General features: G+C 39.2%; 1 protein-coding gene across 3 annotated transcripts in view; it reads left to right on the top strand.

Moving 5' to 3' along the window:
* The window catches only part of Elys (AT hook containing transcription factor 1 homolog), a 315,674-nt gene that overhangs the window by 39,221 nt on the left and 251,410 nt on the right, over positions 1 to 25,043 (top strand). For all 3 annotated transcript variants that reach the window (XM_090371873.1, XM_090371882.1, XM_090371891.1), the window contains exons 7-9: positions 4,396 to 4,530; positions 18,846 to 18,930; positions 20,718 to 20,880. In XM_090371873.1, coding sequence (XP_090227999.1) covers positions 4,396 to 4,530; positions 18,846 to 18,930; positions 20,718 to 20,880 — 383 coding nt within the window. The remainder of the gene's footprint in view (positions 1 to 4,395; positions 4,531 to 18,845; positions 18,931 to 20,717; positions 20,881 to 25,043) is intronic.

Consider the following 25,043-nt stretch of genomic DNA (forward strand, 5'->3'; position numbering starts at 1 on the left):
TTTGTATGACGATTGAAATGCAGCGATTCCATGACCATTATTGACCTCATGGTCCTCTGTCGATTATTGCTCTGTCTTACAGTAAGACAGAGCAATAATCTACTAAGTAATTCAGAACTGTTCCCAACCATCAGAACTTAACACTTAATGTGGTCTATGTATCCAATTATGGATATCGATGAAAACAATTGCAACGTGTCACTTCCATTATATGAAAATGTTTTTACTAAAAATGTTTTAGCGCTGAAAGCCTCAGACTATGGAAAATTCACTAATCGAACAAGTTAGTATCATTTTAGCTCGTAGTAAAAATCACCTAAGTAGGTGAAACGGCATTGTTTTTGTTGTATCTCATATCGTGAATGTCTTCACAACGAGTTGCCCTGATATTGAACTACCTTGAATAAGCAACGCTCCGACAATGGATTCTCGAATAGGCAACACTTTGCCAATGGATTCTTGGCAGATACCATCACCCCCACAACCCCTGGGTGGTGGTATCTGCTGAGAATAAGTAACATTTGTTTTCTCCATTGGCGAAGCATTGCTTATTGGAAGTAGTGCAATATCAGAGCAACTTGTTGTGAAGACATTCACAATATGAGATACATGTGCAGCAGGCCCCTGTTATAACGGTTTGCTTTACGCTGATTCGCTATAATGCTGTTCTTATATTATAACCCGTATCTGACTATAACGCTGTCACAGATCACTATAGTGCTCTTTTACAGATTGCATTTTTGGCATATTTAACGAAATCGTTTCATTTGATGGAGTCGATAGCTTGAAAATGAATAGCAAAACAGCATTAAAACATTTCCCACGCTGACTTGAGATATTTTATAATTGAGATTTTTTAAGATTGAGATTAAGATATTTTATAATTTTAAAATTTATAATTTATAATATTTTATAATTGAGACTTCTATAATTATTCTTTTAAGAACAATTATAAAAAAATAAAGAATTAATTTTAGAATTAGTTCTAATTAATTAGAATTAATTAGAAGAAACTAATTCTAATTAATTAGAATTAGTTTTTTGTATGTTAATGTCCGCTGATGAAGGTAGTTTGTATATTTGTAAATAGTTTAGTATTTTGTAAATATTTTCAATATTTGTATAGTTTGTAAATATTTTAGCCGTACTCTTTCGGATGCAACAGTATTCCTCATGCATTATGGAAGCCGAAACAAAAGGCCTTTTCCTAAGTGACCTATGTAAACACAGGTAAATAATTGCATAGTGATATTTATTCGACCTTGAGAATGCTGCGTGGTGGGGTAGCCAATGGCAGAAGAGGGATGTTGGTCACGTGCTACAAGTGGGCGGGGCAATTACGTCACCACAAATGCTGTGACTCCCAGCAGTCTCTGAAATCCCCTGCATCTTGTTTTCCAGGCTGCTGTTCATTCCAATAGAAGCAGTGCAAGAATCACTTTCACCTCTGCCGGTGGCTACTGTTAATCTATTAGTCCGTGTTTCCCTCCAATCTAGCAGTTTTCTGACACACCTAACACTGCCTCAATAGCATCAGCAAGTATTCTTGCACCCTTTCTATTTAAGTGTATCCCATCCCTGTAGAAGCAGTCTCTCCTGTTAACAAGCACAGACCAGGCTGAGAAAAATTCTACTCCTTGAGCCTTGCACACTCTCTCCAGTGCCGAATTGATTGACATGGCTCTCATCGTATACTCCCTTCTATCGTGTCTGGGCAGAATTGCAGACACTTTCAAATTCAACCCTGATTCATGGCTTTTTTTTCAACAGTAACCTGTACTTTTTCAGGAATTCCGCTGGTCTCCTACTCTTAATATTGTTAGCGCCAACGTGTACAACAATATCACCTTTTGTGCCCTTAAAAAAAGATATCTGCTCTATAACATCATCAACCTTTGCCCCTGGCAGACATACCCTGGTCCTGTTCCACCTATCCTTTTTGCACAATATGTTTCCCTGACAATAGAGTCATCGACAACTACCTTTTCTGTGGGACCAGCACATTTTGCCTTGGAGGTTGCTGCTGTGTTGCGTGATGTTCAAGTGCAAGCTCTGGCATTGATGTGGGCAGCTGAGAGCTTCATGGGCTCCTCAATTTAGATCCTTCAAGGGCATCCCCCGTGGCCTTCAAGCTCTCATATAGGCCCATAACAATGCCGAGTTGTCGCCTGATTTCCTCACTCTCCTTACATCGTGCACATACAAAGACATTCCCCTTGGCAATATCATGTCCCTCCTTGATTGCTCCAAAAACATCAAACAAGCAGTACATTTTAAAAGGCTGTTATTCAGAGTACAACTGCCCCCCTCAGTTCTCTCCTGAGCCACAACACTCCCATTAGCTTGAACCAGAAGGTTAGTAAATGTCCAAGTTCTGGCTAGTCTCTCCAGTTGCTGTTGGCTGGGAATCATTCTTTGCTTTGGATAACTTGGATTTTTGTATTCTTTCTTTCTTGGAGAACTGCTCTGTCCTGTTGCATTTCTATCAATGAGGGGTGTTGTCTGTTGCTGGAATTTCTTGGGGGGAACTGCTTCTCTAAGCCTGTAATTGGACTCAAGAGCTGTAGCACCCAAGCCAGTGCTTTTCAAACTGTTTTTGATGCTCAAATACTATGAATGTGCCAAAAATTAATTTGACAAGCTGATGGTAAATGTAATTCTGTGAAACTTCCTTAGTTTTGGGAAAAATGCACATAAACAAGAGTAAGAGAGAGGGGGAAGATGTGTAATATTAAGATCAGGTTTAACCAAGGACATCGAAATCGACTACATCAATTATTATCTTCCAAAGAAAAAGAATGCGTTCAAAGCTCGCATGCTGCCAAGTATAAAAAACATGAACAAATAAATTTCATAAATTTTTAATCAGAAAATTTATTTTAATGAATAAAATATAATAGATGCAGTGAAAGGAAATAAAAGTGAAGACAGTGCTGATGTGAATGCAAAATTTACCAACACCCTTTGGAACATGGTATAACACCCAATTTGCAAAGTTCTAGTGTAAGCTGAGGTGAGCCAGCAGTTTAATAAATGTCCAAATCCTGGCTGCTATTCTGGCTAGTCTCTCCAGAATACCTGTGGGACTTCACAGGTGTTTTGGAGCTCTTTTGGAGATGCATTCTAGGGAATAGTGGTTGGGCTGGGGACCTCTGTATGGCTTGCCGAAGTGATCTGGCGGGGAGGTTGTTATTTTCCAATGTTATTGTTAAAATTGCTGAAGGGAAGTGGGCAGTATCATTCAGACTTCTTGGAAATCTTTTCTGTTGTGAACTATTAAAAAACATGGCTTTAATTTAAATCTGCTGGTTCTGGCAGGCCAGTTCACGGTTGGCTAGGATCTCCAACCCTGGAATGTTTGTACAGTTGGATTTTCAGCTTCCAGTATAACTGCATGATGTAATTTTTGCCACACTGGTAGTTAACCTTGTGGACTGGCCTGGACTTCATTGGGAAAGGGATGTTTTAAAATTCTGTTTGCTTCCTGTTCCTGGCCAAATATACCTTGACATTATGCCTTAAGATTATTCTGGAAACTGTGACACTGCTCCAAAACTCCATGGAGGAGAGGCAGGTGAAATGGGGGAGTGCCCCAGGACCAGCAATACATAAATTTCTTTATTATCATAACTGGCAGACACTGTTACTGTTATCTTTTGTACACAATTATTGTCTGCATGGGTAGCACAGTGGTATCATCACCTTCCTCCCCACACTGGGTGGAAAAGGCCCGGGTTTGAATCCCATCAATGACGCAAGGAACTTTAGTGGGCTTTTTTCACTCCATGGCTGAGTTAGTCGGTCTCAGGCATAGATAGCAAGGTCCCCCCCCCGAAACTGGGGTTTTTTTCGTCCAGCAAAACAGGCACATCGACCAGAGAACACACGCAGTTTACACTCATAATTCACATGTGGGTGGAATATGTAAGAGATTACAGGTAGCCCTAACATAATAATTTGAATTTTGAATTTGTACACAATTATTGTAATACTTCAAACAGTGTCAGTCTTTGTAGCATTGGATTTAAATACCAGCTTTCCTCTTCTGTTTTGTTTGTTTAATATTTTTTTTATTATTATTTCATTTTGATACAAGTCTTGGCCCATATTCAGGATTATTGTAGGAGTTTGGTCATGGTTATTTATTATATGTAGGATTTAAATTGAAAATAGTAAAATAAAACATCTAAAAGGCATTTTGATCCTCCAACCAAAAAAATGTAAATGGTACCACCAGATATTAAATAATTAAATATCTAAACTTAAATATTTTTTTCTAAATTTTATATTTCATCTCTTATAGTCCAATAAATATAGTAATTAAGAAATACCACCTTGTGTTGTGTTCTTTTGCCACTTTACACTGAATGCTACTTGACAATTTTATGATTTCAGATACAGTAGTAGATATGATTCACAGTTATCATCTGTAGTGCAGATAACATATCAGGAGCCCGAAAATGATCCAAAGAAAATGTGTTATCTCTGGATTGTCAGAGGACACTGCAATTGTCTGGACAAAGCCTACAGGTAAGTGTGTCAACAAAAATATAAGAAAGAGTTTCTTGCATGTTTAAGTGATAAATTAATAAAAATATTAGGATTCACATTCTTTTATCTTGAAATAGACTGCTTGAAATGAAATAAAAATAGTTTTCTAATAATGAGATTGAGCTCTCATCTTGTGAGGCTGCAAGTACCACTATAAATAATACTTCTTACAAGAGAATTTATGATAATGCATATTTGCAACCTAGTGCCACCTCCCAGATAACAGCTTCAGTGTTTAACAGATATTTATTTAAAGTATACCCAGTATAAAATAAAATAAAATAAAATATTTCCAGAAGCTTTCGGAACTCGTGTCCCTTTCTCAACTGACAGAATTTTTGAATACATTACAAGCAAAGTGTGGCACGTTACTCATTCGTCATTGTTGTAGCACGGACGTGTGCTGCCTTGCGCCAGTGATCATCCATCAATAAAACGGTTGTCTCCAGGATTGGATGTATACGCATGCCTTTCTGGCGATTTAATGCCTTAGGGTTGTTCATTATGTTTAGTGACTCTAGCCATAGGCGGTGGCGAAAGTGTCGCGCGTGGTCCACTATCTCAAAGTCGCGCTTGTGGTCAAGATCGTGGTTGGTAGCCCAAAAATGTTCTGCAAGCGCGGACTGGTCAGTTTCGGCAAGCCGGATTGCTCTGTCGTGTTCCGTGAGGCGATCCTGGAGACGTCTCAATGTCTCACCTACGTAGCAACTGTTACAGGCCCTGCAGGTGATACGGTACACTACATTGCTGCGTAAGACAGGTGTGACAGGGGTCTTCACACTGGAGACAAGTGAACGTAGGTTCCTACCTGGTAATTGTACACATTTTATGTTGTAACTTCTCAGGATCTTCGAGATACGTCCTGACACTCCTGGATAGTACGGAATGTAGGCGGATGATATGCCGACTTGCTTCGGAGGTCTTGGGTTGGAAGTAAGTTCTTGTGCCTGTAACAAGCATCTGTTTAGTACATGGGATGGATAACCGCATCTGGTTAAGTCCGCCTTCACACGGGAGATCTCGTTACGTCTAATTGTGTCGGTGCTGGAATGGCTCCAGGCCCTGGAGAACAGGGTGCAGGCAGTGCTATTGAGATGGCTTGGAGCGTGGCCGGACCCGTAGTTGGTGAATTGACCGCACCACATGGGTTTGCGGTATACTGAGGTCTCTAGATGTGGGCCTACGCGATGCACTAGCACGTCCAGAAACGGGAGCGAACCGTCCACCTCTGATTCTACGGTAAACTTGATGAAATTGGATAGAGAGTTGAGGTATTCTAGTAGTACCGTTTCAGAACCACGTGGTATTATGGTAAAAATATCGTCGACATATCTACACCACGTTGTAATAGGTGTAGGTGGGTTCTGGTGTATCTGCTTCTCCAGATCTTCCATGGCGATGTTAGCTACTACGGAACTGACAGGGGCACCCATAGCAGTGCCATGTACTTGTTTGTAGAGTGAGTCTTCAAAGGTGAAGATGCTGCTAGAGAGGCATAGGTTGAGGGCGGTACAGATGTCATCAGTGGATAGTGACGTCCTGGATTGGAGGCTTAAGTCGCACTCAAGGAGCCTTCTGGCGCAGTGCACGGCCTGTTGGACGGGAATCGAGGTGAATAAAGAAACCACGTCAAATGATGCCATGACAGAGTTATCAGGGATTGAAATGTCCTTAATGGTGTTAATGAATTCACTGCTGTTTTTAACGGTGTGAGATGTATTACCTATAAGAGGCGAGAGGAGGCTCGCGATGTGTTTGGACAGTTCATACGTTGGGGCACTGCAGCAAGACACTATAGGTCTGAGAGGAATACCCGGTTTATGGATCTTTGGTAATCCGTAGAATTGTGGTAGTTGGCAGCCAGTAGCACGCAGAAGATGGTGAGTCGCGGTCGGGATCTTCTTATCTTTAAGCCATGCGTGGACAAGTTTATTAACATTTGCTTCCAGACGTTTCAAGACTTTAACGGGAGGATCAGGTAGAGGTTCATATACGTTAGGATCGAGTAATAGGGCCAAGGCTTTCTCTCGGTAGGCTGATCGGTCCAGCACAACAGTCCGGCGCCCTTTATCCGCAGGAAGTACAACGATGGAGTTGTCTTTTCTTATAGATGACAGGGCGGCACGTTGGCGGTGGTTGAGGTTTGAGCACGTTTTTCGAGTGTTGCGGAGGACTGCGGCAGTCTTGAATCGGATCTCGTTGGCAGTTTCTTCGGGAAGGTTGGTAATACTGGCTTCTATGCCCATAGCGAGCTGTGTGATGGGAGGTTTCGATGGTATAACGGCGAATTTCATACCGTTTGATAAAACACTCAGCTGCTCGTTGGACAGTTGTTTGTTACTTAGATTCAAGACGAAAGAAGTCGTGTCGTCTGAACGAGTGTTCGTCCTTAAGGAGTTAGTTTCTATGCTCAAGTTTATGAACTTGCGCTGTTGGCGTAAACGGTAGGTATCCGAGGTCTGACTAGCCCGATGGCAGATGGTATGTATAAGGTTTGTAAATACAATAGGCGAGACCTTACCTTGTATATGTTGTAACAGTCTGGACTTGTTGTAGTCAGCGTTCCTGATTTCACGGTGGAGATGGGATATCCATAAATTTAACGTGCGTAGGCTGAAGTTAAAGCAGGCACGATCCATATGAGAGTTGTGGAACGGGGCTTTGTATCGGAACCCTTTAGGTATAATTCGATTGCTTTTGCATCTGTGGGCGAAGCGTAAATGTTGCCTGTAGCGAGCTATTGAGAGGAAGCACTTTTGCAACTGTGCACAATCGTTGTAGGTATTATGGCCATAAAGTGATCGAATAGTGACAAATGGGCCTGGAGTACTGGGGTCCATAGTTTAACAGATATTTATTTAAAGTATACCCAGTATAAAATAAAATAAAATAAAATATTTCCAGAAGCTTTCGGAACTCGTGTCCCTTTCTCAACTGACAGAATTTTTGAATACATTACAAGCAAAGTGTGGCACGTTACTCATTCGTCATTGTTGTAGCACGGACGTGTGCTGCCTTGCGCCAGTGATCATCCATCAATAAAACGGTTGTCTCCAGGATTGGATGTATACGCATGCCTTTCTGGCGATTTAATGCCTTAGGGTTGTTCATTATGTTTAGTGACTCTAGCCATAGGCGGTGGCGAAAGTGTCACGCGTGGTCCACTATCTCAAAGTCGCGCTTGGGGTCAAGATCGTGGTTGGTAGCCCAAAAATGTTCTGCAAGCGCGGACTGGTCAGTTTCGGCAAGCCGGATTGCTCTGTCGTGTTCCGTGAGGCGATCCTGGAGACGTCTCGATGTCTCACCTACGTAGCAACTGTTACAGGCCCTACAGGTGATACGGTACACTACATTGCTGCGTAAGACAGGTGTGACAGGGGTCTTCACACTGGAGACAAGTGAACGTAGGTTCCTACCTGGTAATTGTACACATTTTATGTTGTAACTTCTCAGGATCTTCGAGATACGTCCTGACACTCCTGGATAGTACGGAATGTAGGCGGATGATATGTCGACTTGCTTCGGAGGTCTTGGGTTGGAAGTAAGTTCTTGTGCCTGTAACAAGCATCTGTTTAGTACATGGGATGGATAACCGCATCTGGTTAAGTCCGCCTTCACACGGGAGATCTCGTTACGTCATAATGAACAACCCTAAGGCATTAAATCGCCAGAAAGGCATGCGTATACATCCAATCCTGGAGACAACCGTTTTATTGATGGATGATCACTGGCGCAAGGCAGCACACGTCCGTGCTACAACAATGACGAATGAGTAACGTGCCACACTTTGCTTGTAATGTATTCAAAAATTCTGTCAGTTGAGAAAGGGACACGAGTTCCGAAAGCTTCTGGAAATATTTTATTTTTTATTTTATTTTATACTGGGTATACTTTAAATAAATATCTGTTAAACTATGGACCCCAGTACTCCAGGCCCATTTGTCACTATTCGATCACTTTATGGCCATAATACCTACAACGATTGTGCACAGTTGCAAAAGTGCTTCCTCTCAATAGCTCGCTACAGGCAACATTTACGCTTCGCCCACAGATGCAAAAGCAATCGAATTATACCTAAAGGGTTCCGATACAAAGCCCCGTTCCACAACTCTCATATGGATCGTGCCTGCTTTAACTTCAGCCTACGCACGTTAAATTTATGGATATCCCATCTCCACCGTGAAATCAGGAACGCTGACTACAACAAGTCCAGACTGTTACAACATATACAAGGTAAGGTCTCGCCTATTGTATTTACAAACCTTATACATACCATCTGCCATCGGGCTAGTCAGACCTCGGATACCTACCGTTTACGCCAACAGCGCAAGTTCATAAACTTGAGCATAGAAACTAACTCCTTAAGGACGAACACTCGTTCAGACGACACGACTTCTTTCGTCTTGAATCTAAGTAACAAACAACTGTCCAACGAGCAGCTGAGTGTTTTATCAAACGGTATGAAATTCGCCGTTATACCATCGAAACCTCCCATCACACAGCTCGCTATGGGCATAGAAGCCAGTATTACCAACCTTCCCGAAGAAACTGCCAACGAGATCCGATTCAAGACTGCCGCAGTCCTCCGCAACACTCGAAAAACGTGCTCAAACCTCAACCACCGCCAACGTGCCGCCCTGTCATCTATAAGAAAAGACAACTCCATCGTTGTACTTCCTGCGGATAAAGGGCGCCGGACTGTTGTGCTGGACCGATCAGCCTACCGAGAGAAAGCCTTGGCCCTATTACTCGATCCTAACGTATATGAACCTCTACCTGATCCTCCCGTTAAAGTCTTGAAACGTCTGGAAGCAAATGTTAATAAACTTGTCCACGCATGGCTTAAAGATAAGAAGATCCCGACCGCGACTCACCATCTTCTGCGTGCTACTGGCTGCCAACTACCACAATTCTACGGATTACCAAAGATCCATAAACCGGGTATTCCTCTCAGACCTATAGTGTCTTGCTGCAGTGCCCCAACGTATGAACTGTCCAAACACATCGCGAGCCTCCTCTCGCCTCTTATAGGTAATACATCTCACACCGTTAAAAACAGCAGTGAATTCATTAACACCATTAAGGACATTTCAATCCCTGATAACTCTGTCATGGCATCATTTGACGTGGTTTCTTTATTCACCTCGATTCCCGTCCAACAGGCCGTGCACTGCGCCAGAAGGCTCCTTGAGTGCGACTTAAGCCTCCAATCCAGGACGTCACTATCCACTGATGACATCTGTACCGCCCTCAACCTATGCCTCTCTAGCAGCATCTTCACCTTTGAAGACTCACTCTACAAACAAGTACATGGCACTGCTATGGGTGCCCCTGTCAGTTCCGTAGTAGCTAACATCGCCATGGAAGATCTGGAGAAGCAGATACACCAGAACCCACCTACACCTATTACAACGTGGTGTAGATATGTCGACGATATTTTTACCATAATACCACGTGGTTCTGAAACGGTACTACTAGAATACCTCAACTCTCTATCCAATTTCATCAAGTTTACCGTAGAATCAGAGGTGGACGGTTCGCTCCCGTTTCTGGACGTGCTAGTGCATCGCGTAGGCCCACATCTAGAGACCTCAGTATACCGCAAACCCATGTGGTGCGGTCAATTCACCAACTACGGGTCCGGCCACGCTCCAAGCCATCTCAATAGCACTGCCCGCACCCTGTTCTCCAGGGCCTGGAGCCATTCCAGCACCGACACAATTAGACGTAACGAGATCTCCCGTGTGAAGGCGGACTTAACCAGATGCGGTTATCCATCCCATGTACTAAACAGATGCTTGTTACAGGCACAAGAACTTACTTCCAACCCAAGACCTCCGAAGCAAGTCGGCATATCATCCGCCTACATTCCGTACTATCCAGGAGTGTCAGGACGTATCTCGAAGATCCTGAGAAGTTACAACATAAAATGTGTACAATTACCAGGTAGGAACCTACGTTCACTTGTCTCCAGTGTGAAGACCCCTGTCACACCTGTCTTACGCAGCAATGTAGTGTACCGTATCACCTGTAGGGCCTGTAACAGTTGCTACGTAGGTGAGACATCGAGACGTCTCCAGGATCGCCTCACGGAACACGACAGAGCAATCCGGCTTGCCGAAACTGACCAGTCCGCGCTTGCAGAACATTTTTGGGCTACCAACCACGATCTTGACCACAAGCGCGACTTTGAGATAGTGGACCACGCGCGACACTTTCGCCACCGCCTATGGCTAGAGTCACTAAACATAATGAACAACCCTAAGGCATTAAATCGCCAGAAAGGCATGCGTATACATCCAATCCTGGAGACAACCGTTTTATTGATGGATGATCACTGGCGCAAGGCAGCACACGTCCGTGCTACAACAATGACGAATAAGTAACGTGCCACACTTTGCTTGTAATGTATTCAAAAATTCTGTCAGTTGAGAAAGGGACACGAGTTCCGAAAGCTTCTGGAAATATTTTATTTTATTTTATTTTATACTGGGTATACTTTAAATAAATATCTGTTAAACTATGGACCCCAGTACTCCAGGCCCATTTGTCACTAGCTTCAGTGTTTATTGTCATGTTAGCTGTTGATGATGTATCTTATTAGAGTAGCACTAGACAACCTGCCGTGGTGCCTCCGTAGCCAGGAGCAGCAGTGCATAGCACACGCTTCTTGATTAGACCGGGGTTCGAGCCCGTGAGCCACCAAATATGGAGGATGCGGAAAGGTCAGGGAATGACCACCGCATATCCCCTGAGCAATATGGCCTTAGTTGCTAATGCTCCTAAAAACAAAATAACAACAACCTGCTGCCTTTCTAGAAAGTTCTGCTATTCTCAGACACAGTGAAGTCTCTTTTCAAGGATATAACATTTTAATGAAAATTTCACTATAATAAAAATATTTCTAGGTCTCAGATGAGTTCCCTTATTATAAGGTCTGTTCAAGATGAAATGCTTTATAAGGTCCGTTCAAATGAAATGGATGGTGCAGATGAAAAATTCAGTACAGTGAGTTATTTTCATAGACCACACATGCAGAAAATGATGAATGGTTATTGCAGGAACAAATAAACTCTAGTTTGGTTTTAACCATCATGCCTGGAATTTATTCTTTGGAATATTTGCTTTCTTGATCTCAGATGGTAACCAATCACTAATATATTACTATTACTCTTAATAAATTAATTAAAATCATCAAAACTGTGATTTTTTTTTTTTTTTTTTTTTTTTTTGCCAGACTGTATAACCTAACCACACATTGACAGGAACCAACTCCTTGGGATCTAAAAGCTTGACATATTTCACCAAGATAAATTATACAAAGGCCCTATTGTTGCAGTTTAGTAGAATAAAGTCCCCAGACAGGAGTTTTCAGGATCTACACTTTTATCATCAGTAAATTTCAAATTTGATCTTGAGTTGATCTTTAGCATTAGCAAAGGGCACATGATGCAAGAAAGCAAGCTTATATAGCATCAGCCAAAAAAAAAAAAAAAAAACCTTATTTCACCCATTCACTCACTCCAAATGTTTGTCAAGTTCTGCTTTGAATCTGTTTAAGCTATCAACTTCTACAACAACAGATGGAAGTTTGTTCCAGCAATCAACCACCTGCTGGCTAAAGGCAAACTTCCACACATCTATTCTACAACCATCTTTCCTCAATTTGAATTTATGCCCTCTCAGGCGATTATGCTGAGCAAGAGGAAAAATCCCATCAGCATTGAGCATGCTCAAACCATTCAAAGCTTTCTACACCTCAATCAGATCACCTCTCAGGTGCCTAGCCTCCAGACAATGTAATTTGCAAAACTTAAGCCTTTCTTCGTAAGAGCAACCCTTTGTTCCATTCATTAATCTTGTTGCCCTTCTCTGTACTTGTTCCAACAGCTCTGCATCCTTCTTAAAATGAGGCCTCCAGACCTGTATACAGTACTCAAGGTGTGGCTTGACCATTGCCTTATACAAGAGGATAATCTCCTCCTTATCCCTTCTAGAAAAATTCCTGTATATCATTGACAAGATACTTTGACAGTGACAAGTCTATTTGACACATTGACAAGTCTATCTTCATCATCATCATCAGCCATTTTCAATCCACTGCAGGATGAAGGCCTCTCCAGCAACTTTCCAGTTGCTTCTGTTTTGAGCACTGGACATCCATTTACTACCCACAAACTCATGAATTTCATCTATCCATCTCCGCCTTTGTTTTCCAGGTTTTCTTCTAGCTTTCATTAAGTCTATCTTAATAGACTATAATTATAAAATATTGATTATCAGCTTAATTTGGGTTATCACTGATTTTGTTCCAAATCTTAAAGTATTTTTCTTTCATACATGAGCTCCCTGGCATTTGCCATCTCGGTCACGTAATTTGTAATGTATTGTAAATATAGTAGAGCATCAGTTATCTGGAATAATTAATGTGAGACCTCTTCTGGATAGCAAAATTTTCCGGATAATCGAATGTAAGGTAAAATTAAATAAATTCTGTTATAATATATTAAGGTAAAAGAAAAAGACTTTAAATGACGTGAAAAAAACAAAATTTATTTAATTAAAAAAAAATAAATAATAACTTATACATAAAAATTCGCACATTTACATATGTATGTATATTCGGATAGGTTATTTTACTGCAAATTTTATGTGGAAAAAAATTTAGAGTAATTTTTTTAAATAATGTTCTATCATTTTTTTGTTTCGTTGTTTGTGACTTTTTTTTGCTGCTAAATCTCTGAAGTTTCTTAATAATATCAATTTGATTATATCACATTCTTCCTAGTTTTCTGCCCATTTCAGTGCTGTTTATTTTCGTTGACATTTTACCACGAAAAAAAAAAAAAAAACTGAGAAAAATAATTAATCACAATTAATTAATCACATTAAGAACAAAATATGTCATGGAAAATTGGGTTAACGGAAGTGAATGACTAAACTCTTTATCACTCGTGGTTTCCGAGAAAACCAATTAGTCCTAATCCAACATTTCATCAGATATACGGCTTAAAAAAACAGACAGAAATACACTTGTAGCATAATACACATTTGTCCTAAATACTACCATTAATAAATAAAAAAGAAAAAAAAAAAAGAAAAATCAAGCTTTCAAATTATTCCGAATAACTGACTTCCGGATAACCGACATTCTACTGTAGTTACTTCTTATTGATTTATTTTTTTATTGTTATTATCATCATCTTTATTACTATTATAAATATCAATCTTACTGAACTTTAGGGTAATCTGAGATCACACAGTTTAGATTGTGCTAAAACTGAAATTGAACTTTTGTAATTAATACCTGAAAATTAATTATATCTGCTGTACTGTATTTCTGAATGTGTGATTCATTAATATTTTATATGATACTGTATTTTTTAAAATAGAATGCACTTTTAAAACAGTTATCTCTGTACAAATATATTTACTTTGGTAGTATTTTATATTTTTATTATTGATTTTAAAGTCAATAATTAAATTAAATAAAATGAAAATTGCTACTTCTGTACATTAGAAAAGCACAACAGAACTTATTATGTGAATTGGGCTGTTTTTTAAACTTCATGTGACCATTCATGTTAAAGGTGTGTTGAATAATATTGTGTACATTTGCTTCCCACTTGTTATCCCCATGGCAGCTGAACAGGATCTGATTAACTCATCCTGTTGGACTATGGGAAATCTCATCCTGTGTCATTGTTTTATAGGTCTCTATACTAATGCGATCATATTTTAAAATATAAAAAAATTGGACACATATGTGAGATGGTATAGTGCACATGAAAATCACAAACATGTGACTGCGATGTAAGTTATTTTATAAATGTCACAGATTACCTTATGCTTTTACTTACATTGTTGCCATGCATTACAACTCATGTCTATTGGGAACAGATGGTGGTTTGGTAAAAACATTATCCATATAATAAATCTTACTTATAAAACAAAGTGTTACTGCTATAAAAGATTATATAGGAGATTATATGATTCTTTGGTGTTGTGTAGCACACTTAACCAACATATAATGAAATTGAAAAAAGTACCACTCACAAAATACATGTGTAGTCACATAACTTATAAATAAATGTTTAAGTTATAGTTATAACTTATAGTTAACAGGAGAGACTGCTTCTACAGGGATGGGATACACTTAAATAGAAAGGGTGCAAGAATGTTTGCTGATGCTATCAAGGCAGTGTTGGGTGGGTCGGAAAACTGCTAGGTTGGGGGGATACAAGGACTAATAGATTAACAGTAGCCACTGGCAGAGGTGAAAGTGATTCTTGCACTGCTTCTATTGGAATGAGCAGCAGCCTGGAAAATAAGATGCAGGATATTACAGAGACTGCTGGGAATCATGGGGGTACAAGTAAACACATGGGTTGTGTTAGGGTGGCTAAGAGGAAGAGCAGGTGCATGTATACTTGCGTGTACACCAATGCTAGGAGTTTAGTAAATAAATTTGATGAATTTGAGTTATTGCTCAAAACATCAAAGGCAGATATTGTTGGGATTTCAGAGACGTGGTGTCACACAGATATAAGGAATGCAGAACTGGAATTTGGGGAGTACAATGTCTACAGAAAGGATAGACAGGATAGGAAGGGAGGAGGGGTTATGCTATTAGTTAAGAAACACATAAAATCCAAGGAAGTGAAGCCAGTCGACATCGCTGGACAGTGCAGTGTCGAATCAGTTTGGTGTGACATAAGCATTGGGAGATCAAAATTGAGAGTAGGAGTGTGCTATAGGCCTAATGACTCTGATGAGTATAATAAGAAACTGTACAGAGAAATAGAGTGGGCCAGTAAATCAGAGAGTCTTATAATGGGGGATTTTAATTTCCCAGATATTGACTGGAATTTGGGGGCTGGTCACTCACACACTAGCAAGGCTTTTGTGGATTTATTGGATGATTGTTTTCTACATCAGCATGTTCGGGAGGCAACTAGAGGGAGTAATACTCTTGATTTGATTATCAGTAGTGATTCTTCATGCATTAAGAATCTGCAGATAAATGAACCACTAGGTGGCAGTGATCACAGTGTTCTGAAGTGGGATTTACTCAAAGAGGTAACTACCATTAGGGGTAAAGGGAAGGGTTATTGCTTCCGTAAAGGCGACTACGATGTACTGAGACAGTATTTAAATTCTATACAGTGGGATCAACTGATGATGTTACCAACAGCAAATTCAAAATGGGAAGCATTCAAAGAACTTATCTTGCAAGCTACTAGGCTTTATATACCAACTAAGAAATATAGTTCAAGGTTTAGGCCTAAATGGATGTCAGATGAACTAATGAGGCATATGGCAGAGAAGAAAAATGCATGGGATACATACAAATTAACATGTGACACAGAAGCCTATGATAGATACAAGTTGATCTGTAACCAAGTTACAAAGGAGGTTAGGCAGGCGAAGGCAGATTACGAGAGATCCTTGGCAAGGGATGCAAAGAAAAACAGCAAAGAGTTCTTTACTTATGTAAACTCTAGAAGGAAGGGGATGAATCAGATTAGTCCACTTGATATCGATGGGTCAACTGTTGATGACCCTGCTCAGGTGGCTAACAAACTAAATGAATATTTTGCATCGACATTCACACATGAGGAGTTATTCAGCGAGGGGAATGCCAGAGGTGTATTCAACTCTAGCATTAAGCTAGAGAATCTTGTAATAACTGAGAGTAAAGTGGAGGAGAAATTGTTGAAGATGAACACAAGAAAGGTACCTGGGGTGGATGGGATCTATCCAGTTATATTAAAGGAGGCAGCAAAGGAAGTAAGCAAACCCTTAGCCATAATTATGAGAGCTTCCTTGGACTCAGGGGAGGTACCCATGGACTGGAGATGTGCAAATGTGACCTCAATTTACAAGGGAGGATCAAAGGCTGACACAAGTAATTATAGACCTGTGAGTTTAACTTCTGTTCCCGGAAAATTAATGGAGGCACTGGTTAAAGAAGCACTGCAGGATCATCTAGACAAGACTTCAGTTATAGCTCGGACACAGCATGGTTTTGTTAAGGGGAAGTCTTGCCTGACCAATTTGATTGGATACTATGATGCAGTCACAAAAGAACTGGATGCAGGGAATAATTTTGATATTATATACTTGGATCTTAGAAAGGTTTTTGATACTGTTGCACATGGAAGACTGCTGCACAAATTGGAGCAGTGTGGCATTGGAGGCAAATTGCTGCTATGGATAAAGGGGTGGTTGAGGGGGAGAAGACAGAGAGTGGTAATCAATGGACACTGCTCATCGTGGACTAATGTTATTAGTGGAGTCCCTCGGGGTTCAGTATTGGGTCCTTTATTGTTCTCTGTATTTATAAATGATATTGATGATGGTATATCAAGCTTAATGTCCAAGTTTGCAGACGATACAAAGGTTGGCAGGGTTGTCAAGGACACTACTGACACTATGCTGCTGCAACAGGATCTGGAAAGGTTGAGCAGATGAGCTGAGAGGTGGCAAATGAAGTTTAACATTGACAAATGTAAAGTACTACATATGGGAAACAGCAACCCCAGAGCAACGTATCAACTCTGTGGTACTACACTGACAGTGGTAGAGAATGAAAGGGACCTGGGGATGGTTGTGCAGGCAGATATGAAGTTTTCTGAGCAGTGCAGACGGGCTGCAAGAGTAGCTCATGGTGTATTGTCAATGATATATAGGAATTTTTCTAGCAGGGATAAGGAGGTGATTATTCCCTTGTATAAGGCAATGGTCAGGCCACATCTAGAGTACTGTATACAGGCCTGGAGGCCTCATTTCAAGAAGGATGTAGAGCTGCTGGAACGAGTACAGAGAAGAGCAACAAGATTAGTGAATGGAACAAAGGGGTGCTCTTACGAAGAAAGGCGAAATACAGTGTCTGGAGACTAGGCACCAGCGAGGTGATCTGATAGAGGTGTACAAAGCCTTGAATGGTTTGAGCATGCTCAATGCTGATGGGATTGTTCCTCTTGCTCAGAATAATCACCTGAGAGGGCATAAGTTCAAATTGAGGAAAGACAGATGTGCGGAAATTTGCCTTTAGCCAGCGGGTGGTTGGTAGGTGGAACAGACTTCCATCCCTTGTCATGGAAGTTGATAGCCTAAATAAGTTTAAGGCTCAGCTGGACAGGTATTTCGAACGAACAGAGGGGTGAAGTGGAAGTGGTTATTTTTTATTTTTTTTTTTACTTTATTTTTTTTTTTGGCTGATGCTGCATAAGCTTGCTTTCTTGCATCAAATGCCTCTACTAATGCTAATGCTAAATGCACTGTGTTAAAAAATGGGACTGATTTTGTTAAGTTTTCAGGTTTATCCATTTTAGGGGTCTTGTTTTGTGCATTTTAATAGATGCTTAAAAGAAAGATTTTTTTCCCTTCCCTTGTGGATGGAATATTCCATATTTTCCATCCCAAAAATCATACCTCTAAAGTTTTTACAGAAGGTCTTGTATCCTTCTTAATGGCTCAATTTTTTTCAAATAATATGCAGTGCATCCACTGTGAAATAAAAAGAAGTGTTAGCAATTACAGACTTGTTCCAGACTATGCCCCTTGTCACTGAGGCTATTAATGAAATGACAGACGTAGTATATATATTGATTTGTTTTTGCTATTGATTTGGTAAGACTCTCTGTCTTACTTCATTTTTTCAACACTTTTGTAGTATTCATAGGGATATTCTTTACTTTGTTAGTCAGTCTCTTGGGAATTTTTGTTGCCTTGACTACCCAAGAAATAGTCAGGACTGGTGTTAGGTAGGCGAAGTGGAGGGATTTTTTGTGAGCAGATGTATATGAGTGCCATTTAGGGGTGCATTAGTACTATTTAAAGAAGTTTCTCACCCAGGGTACTATTCAGGCTAGTACTTGCCCTGTCCATAGTGTATCAGTTCTTTTGGTACTCTGTTCATATGGTTTCATATGTGTATTATATTTAAACAAGTGCATTCACAGACCACTTTTCACGTTGTGCTGAAAGTCTCAGAGATCAGCTAGCTATAGCCATAATCAAAGGGTTCTATAAAAATTCCTCCAGTTTCCAATAGGATTCAAACCAGATCTCCCAAACAAGTGACAAGCGGCAAGATTTCATAGGTGACTACCACCTATGAAAAACACCAAAATTGCAAGATAAGTAGTATTAAGTATAATATATGTTATCTATCAACTCAAATACGCATACACAAAATTTTTTTAATATTTTTTCTTTATATTTAAAAAAATTTTTTCCTGTTATTTTTAATATTTATTTTTCTTATTGTTTTATTATATTTTTCTTAGGCCAGATTCTTTAAGTACTGCTTCCCTTTATTCTCTGACTTATTCAAAGAAAGATTGGTTAGATAACTGTGGGTTTCTTTATAGAGTAAGTAAGAATATAATTTCTGTTAATTCATAAATAAATAGTATGTGACATTATTGCTCTTTTTTCTTTCTTTTTTCATATAAATAATCAAATTATGATTAAATGTGATAAATTGTGTAAGTCAATTAAACAGATTTGCTGATAATAAAAACAAATCCACAATCATTGTAACCTTTAATTGTTATAAATTAGACTAAGAAATTAAAACAAGTTAGCTATTTTTAGTGATAAAGTAGTTGAACGGCATGGTTAGGAATGCAGGTATTGCTAATATTAAGAAAATATTGTGTTGGAACATATTTAATTTGGAAATTTAACAAATGATGAATAACATTGTATACATGACAAGATATTTTCAGAACACTTATCTACTCTCTCTTCGTTGGCTAAATAATAGTTTGAAGAAAATGATACATGTTGTTAGTTAGCTATTCAAAATTACTGACTTATTCCTTAAGTGTGCTAAGGTCCAAAACAAACAAGGTGGATGGTGGTTGACTCAAGACAGTGGCTTCATTCTGAGCAGCTAAAACCTAGCACAGAAAGAACCCACCAAAACTGTCAGTAAGAATAGGAAGGATCACTATTTCCACTGCATGTCTTACTCTTTTTCATAATTTAAACCCTTCATAACAATGGAATCTCCCAGCCAAATAATGACACCAGAAGTGATAAGATCATCAGAAGAAACTACAAGTATGTCTTCTTGAGTGATCTTAATGTGGCTAGAAATACTTTGATTGCTCCCTCAATATATGACATGATCAATGCCCCCAATATTAATAGGGTGATAAGGCCTCTCCCCACAACTGAGACAACCAGCTGGATTTGTGACTGAAACAGAGAAACCAGTTGAGAAGCATGCAGCTAGTATCCAGAATAAAGTCAGTGTCATGACCCAGTCACTGTCCTTGCCCACCTTCTTTGTTCACAGTTCTAATGCACTTAAGGAATTAGTCAGTTGCATTTTTTTTTATATAGCTATTTAGCAGCATCTAAATTCCATATTCTTTAAATTTAATTATGCAGATATGGATACATGAGCAGTGGTTATTTATAAGGCTTTGATTATTATCAGCATTGTATTTCAAAATAATTTTATAAACCTGATTGTTGTTATGAAATATACATTGTATCTCTGGCAACATCTATTGATAATGAATGAAATCACTATTTGATTTCTTTCGGCAGGAATCAGATATATTATGTTTGGTGTTTGTTCAATGAACCCTGAAATTCTAGTGTGTTACAGTTTCCCTTTGAAATATAATCTGGAATGGAGACTTAAAAGTCATGTTTTGGTTCTTTTCTCAGATCATTTTTCTAGCTATATGCCTATTCATTAATTACATTTTAAACCTGCATAATGTTTAATGTTTTTTTATTTGTCCAAATTAATATATTTTTTCAAAAATTGAATCAGTTTTAAAGTTTCTAAGTTTGTGACCTGCTGATGTGTCATTTACAGGTCAATTAGTACTTCTGAATGAATATCTTTAAAATGATTCTTCATCTGGAAAGCTAATTTCTGCAGGAATCTTTGGCAGGCAAAGTTTGAACATGCATGCAGTAAGAATGGCATGGGGTGCAAATAATGTTAGACCAACAGAACTTAGAGAAGAAATGAGAAATATTACTTTTTTAAAATTATATGAGTAAGGAAAATAAAAATTCTATGGTTTTTTTCAAAAGTACAAGTGCAAAAGTGAAACGAGTATACAACATTATTATTTAACATAATATGCACATCGTGGATATATCACTAATACTATTCTGTTATTTTTAAGGATTTAGTGAATTGCTGCTTGCGACTGGAATATAGATTATCAGTGGATCCTCACAATCCAGATGAATATAATGATCGTGCAGTTAGTCGCCTGATAGCTTGTTATACTGTTCCTCAAGTTGACATTCTTCGAAGACCAGAACAAGATACGCTTCAAGAAGAAGGTATGTGTGATGAATTCCATCTGTGTTGTAATATTTAGAGGAATTAGTATTAGTATTAGCAGTGGCAAATGATGCAAGAAATCAAGCTTGTAAAGCATCAGCAGAAAAACCCTTCCAAAATCACCTGTCCATCCCTCCAATAGTTTGTGTAGTTCTTGTAATTTATTCAAACTACCCACTTCCACAACAGATGGAAATTTGTTCCAACAATCAACCACCCACTGGCTCAAGACAAACTTCTGCTCATCTACCCATCTGTGAAGTAATATTTAGAGGAATTAGTATTAATATTAATAGTGGCAAATGATGCAATAAATCAAGCTTGTGAAGTAATATTTAGAGGTATTAGTATTAGTAGTGGAAAATGAATCAAGCTTATAAAGCATCAGCAAAAAAACCCTTCCAAAATCACCTGTCCATCCCTCCAGTAGTTTGTGTAGTTCTTGGAATTTATTCAAATTACCGACTACCACAACAGATGGAGGCTTGTTCCAACAATCAACCACCACTGGCTGAAGAGACAAACTTCTGTTCATATATCCTGCAATCATCCATCTTCAATTTGTATTTATGTCCTCTCATGTGTGTAGTTTGAGCAAGAGACATATGCCATCAGCACGGAGCTGTGCCGAATCCATTCAAAAGGAACAGCACAATCTGATCACCTCACATGTGCCCAATCAGAGCCGGACCACGGTATTTCCATGCCCCAGGCAGGAAGATTTTTCGGCACCCTTTTACTAAGGATATATATATTTCTTGCCTCATTGTCTTTCTGTTTTTGGTGCTCCTTAAAGAATGGCACCCTGGGCAAGGGCCCTACTAGCCCGTGCCTTAATCCGGCACTGTGCCCGATTGCCAAACACTGTAATTTGCAGAACTGAAGCTTTTTTTTGGTAAGACTGCCCTTTTGTTTCCTTCACCAATGAGATTGGTGAAGGAAATTAGTTTCTCTCATTGGTTTCTTCTTTCTTAATACTCATTCCAGCAGATCTACATCCTTCCAAAAATGAGGCATCCAGACCTGTATGCAGTACACATGATCAGCCTCACCATTGTCCTTGTACAATAGGATTATCATCTTCATATCTCTTCTAACAAAGTTTCTGTATATCATAGACAAAATCACCTATAGCTTTCCTGAAATCCAAGTATATGACATCAAAATTATTTTTTGCATCCAGTTGCTTTGTTACTGCATCATCATATTGGTCAGACAAAATTGTCCCTTATCAAATCCATGCTGTGACTACAGTATAATTGCATTCCTGTCTAGATGGTCCTGCATTACTTCTTTAACCAGTGACTCCATTACTTTCTCTGGAACAGAAGTTAAACTAACAGGCCTGTAATTACTCATGGGGTTTTGTCAATGATATATAGGAATTTTGCTAGCAGGGAGAAGGAGGTGATTGTCCCTCTGTATAAGGCAATGGTCAGGCCACACCTTGAGTACTGCGTACAGGTCTGGAGGCCTCATTTTAGGAAGGATGTAGATTTACTTGAGCGTGTACAGAGAAGGGCAACAAGATTGGTGAGGGGAATGAAGAGATCCTCTTACCAAGAGAGGCTTAAGTTCTGCAAATTGCAGTGGCTGGAGACTAGGCACCTGCGCGGTGATCTGATTGAGGTGTATAAGGCCTTGAATGGGTTCAGCACGCTGAATTCTGATGGGATCCTTCCACTTGTTCAGATTACGAACCTAAGGGGGCATAAATTCAAATTAAGAAAGGACAGATGTAGAATAGATGTGCAGAAATTTGGCTTTAGCCAGCGGGTGGTTAATTGTTGGAACAAACTTCCATCTGTCGTTGTGGAAGTTGATAGATTGAATAAATTTAAGGAGGAACTGGACAGGCATTTGGAGGGAATGGTGTGATTTTTTTTTTTTTTTTTTTGGCTGATGCTGCATAAGCTCATACACTTGCTTTCTTGCATCACATGCCACTACTACTACTACTCGGGTCATCCTTTGATCCCTCTTTCTGAATTGGAGATACATTTGCACATCTCCAGTCATAGAGGCTTATCCTTGATTCCTGGGATGTTTTCATAATTGTGGCTAAATGTTTGCTGCCTTCCTTGATATAATTGGATAGATCCCATCTACCCCAGGTACCTTTTTTTTCCTCTTCCTCTGTCTTCTCAGTTGTAACAAAATCAGTTAGCTCCCTCTTAGAGTTTGATAAACTTTTGGCATCCCCTTCCCTAAAGAATTTTTCATATTTGAATTTAGATGCAAAATACTATTCAGTTTTTCAGTAATCTGAGTGGGATCATCAACAGTTTAACCATCGATATCAAGTGGACCAATGCAATTCAACCCTCTTTCTTCTACTATTAATATAAGCAAAGAAATCTTACTGTTTTTCTATGTATTCTTTGTCAGAGACCTCATAATCTGCTTTAGCTTTCCTAACCTACTTTGTGACTTGACTGCAGGCTTATCTACCATAGGCTTCTGTATTACTTGATACTTTATATGCGTCCCTTGCATTTTTCTTCTGTGCCACAGATCTCATCAGGTCATCTGACATCCATTTAGCTGTAAGCTTTGAACAGTATTTCTTGTTGGTATGGAAAGCCTAGTAGCGTCTATGATTACCTCTCCTTCCATTTAGAATTTGCTTTTGGTAACATCATCTATTGGTCCCACTGTGTAGAATTTAAAAACTGTCTGAGACCACCATAATTTGTCCTTACAAAAGCAAAAGTCCTTCCCTTTACCCTTGACAGTAGTTAAGTCTTTAAGTAAATCTCACAGTACACTGCGATCACCACCGCCCAATGGGTCTTTTACTTGCAGGTTCTTAATGCATAAAGAATTGCTGTTGATAATCAGATCAAGAGTATTGCTTCCTCTTGTTGCCTAACATATTGCTGTAGAAAACAGTCATCCAGTAAATTCACAGAAGTCTTGCTAGTGTGTAAGTGACCAATCCACAAGTTCCAATAATATCTGGAAAGTTAAAATCTCCCATTATAGACATTCTGATTTACTTCCCCCCCCTCTCTCTAGTTGTTCATTATACTCATCACAGGTATTAGGCCTATAACACACTCATTTTTTCCTCCAGTGCTTATGTCAAACCAAGCTGACTCAGCATTGCACTGGCCAGCCAGGTTGACTGGATGCACTGCCTTAGATTTAATATTCTTCTTAATTAAGAGCATAAACCCCCTTCTCCTATCCTGTTCTTTCTGTACACATCATATTCTCCCTATTCAAATTTTGCATCCCTTATGTCTGATTGATATTACATCTCCTATATCTCTGCAGTAGTCTGCATTTGATGACTCAATCAGTATTTCAAATACTTCAAATTACTATGTTCCTAGGATTGGTGTACATGCAAGTGTACATGCACTTGTTCTTACTCTTAGTTTCCTTAATACAGCCCATGTATTTATATAAGAGTTAAGTTGAAATCTTCCATAATAAGGTTTTCAGTCATTATTGCCCATTTAGATTATAAAGACTTACTACAATCATCAGCCATGTGGTTTGTAGCACACACTTTAGTCTCACACATTTCCTTTTCTGTTTTCACATCATACAGAATTAGTTCTCTTATGAGTGTGTTCTGAATCAGGGTATGATCTTACTCATACCCCATTTCTGCTTATCTTTCCTGTATGCTATGAAATGAAACCTTTCATTCCCAATATCAGGGTGTTACCAAAGCAATATTCTTAACACTACTTCCAACATTACTATATAAACAGTTTAAACTTGCTATTGGTTTATTATTCTTCTTCTGTGATATATCCCTTATAACTAATGAATCATATACTGTTGCTAGTTTGTAGTACATTGGATTTGTCTCTTCCTTCCATACAATTAACTGGTGCTTGATTATCCTTGGAACTTTGGCTCCACATTTTACCCTTGGACTTTGGAGACTTCTTACTCAAACCCCTGAGGAGAGTTTGTGTGACCTTTGACACATGCAGTTGCCCAACTGAATGTCTTCCCTTACTAGCAATTTCCCTGAACTCTTAAAGCTCTTCCAGTGACATCTCCTTTCAAAATTATGTACTGTCCTTACAAAATAAATTCTATCTACTACCTAGTGTGGCCCGTGTTGATGAAATCTCCTTCCGAAGTCTTTGAATGCCCCTCAAGCCTAGAATTAATCAACATGGCTAGTATCATATCTGGG

The sequence above is a fragment of the Mastigoproctus giganteus genome, chromosome 1 (genome assembly GCF_048544385.1).
Source record: "Mastigoproctus giganteus isolate SK-2022 chromosome 1, ASM4854438v1, whole genome shotgun sequence".
Classification (NCBI taxonomy): domain Eukaryota; kingdom Metazoa; phylum Arthropoda; class Arachnida; order Uropygi; family Thelyphonidae; genus Mastigoproctus; species Mastigoproctus giganteus.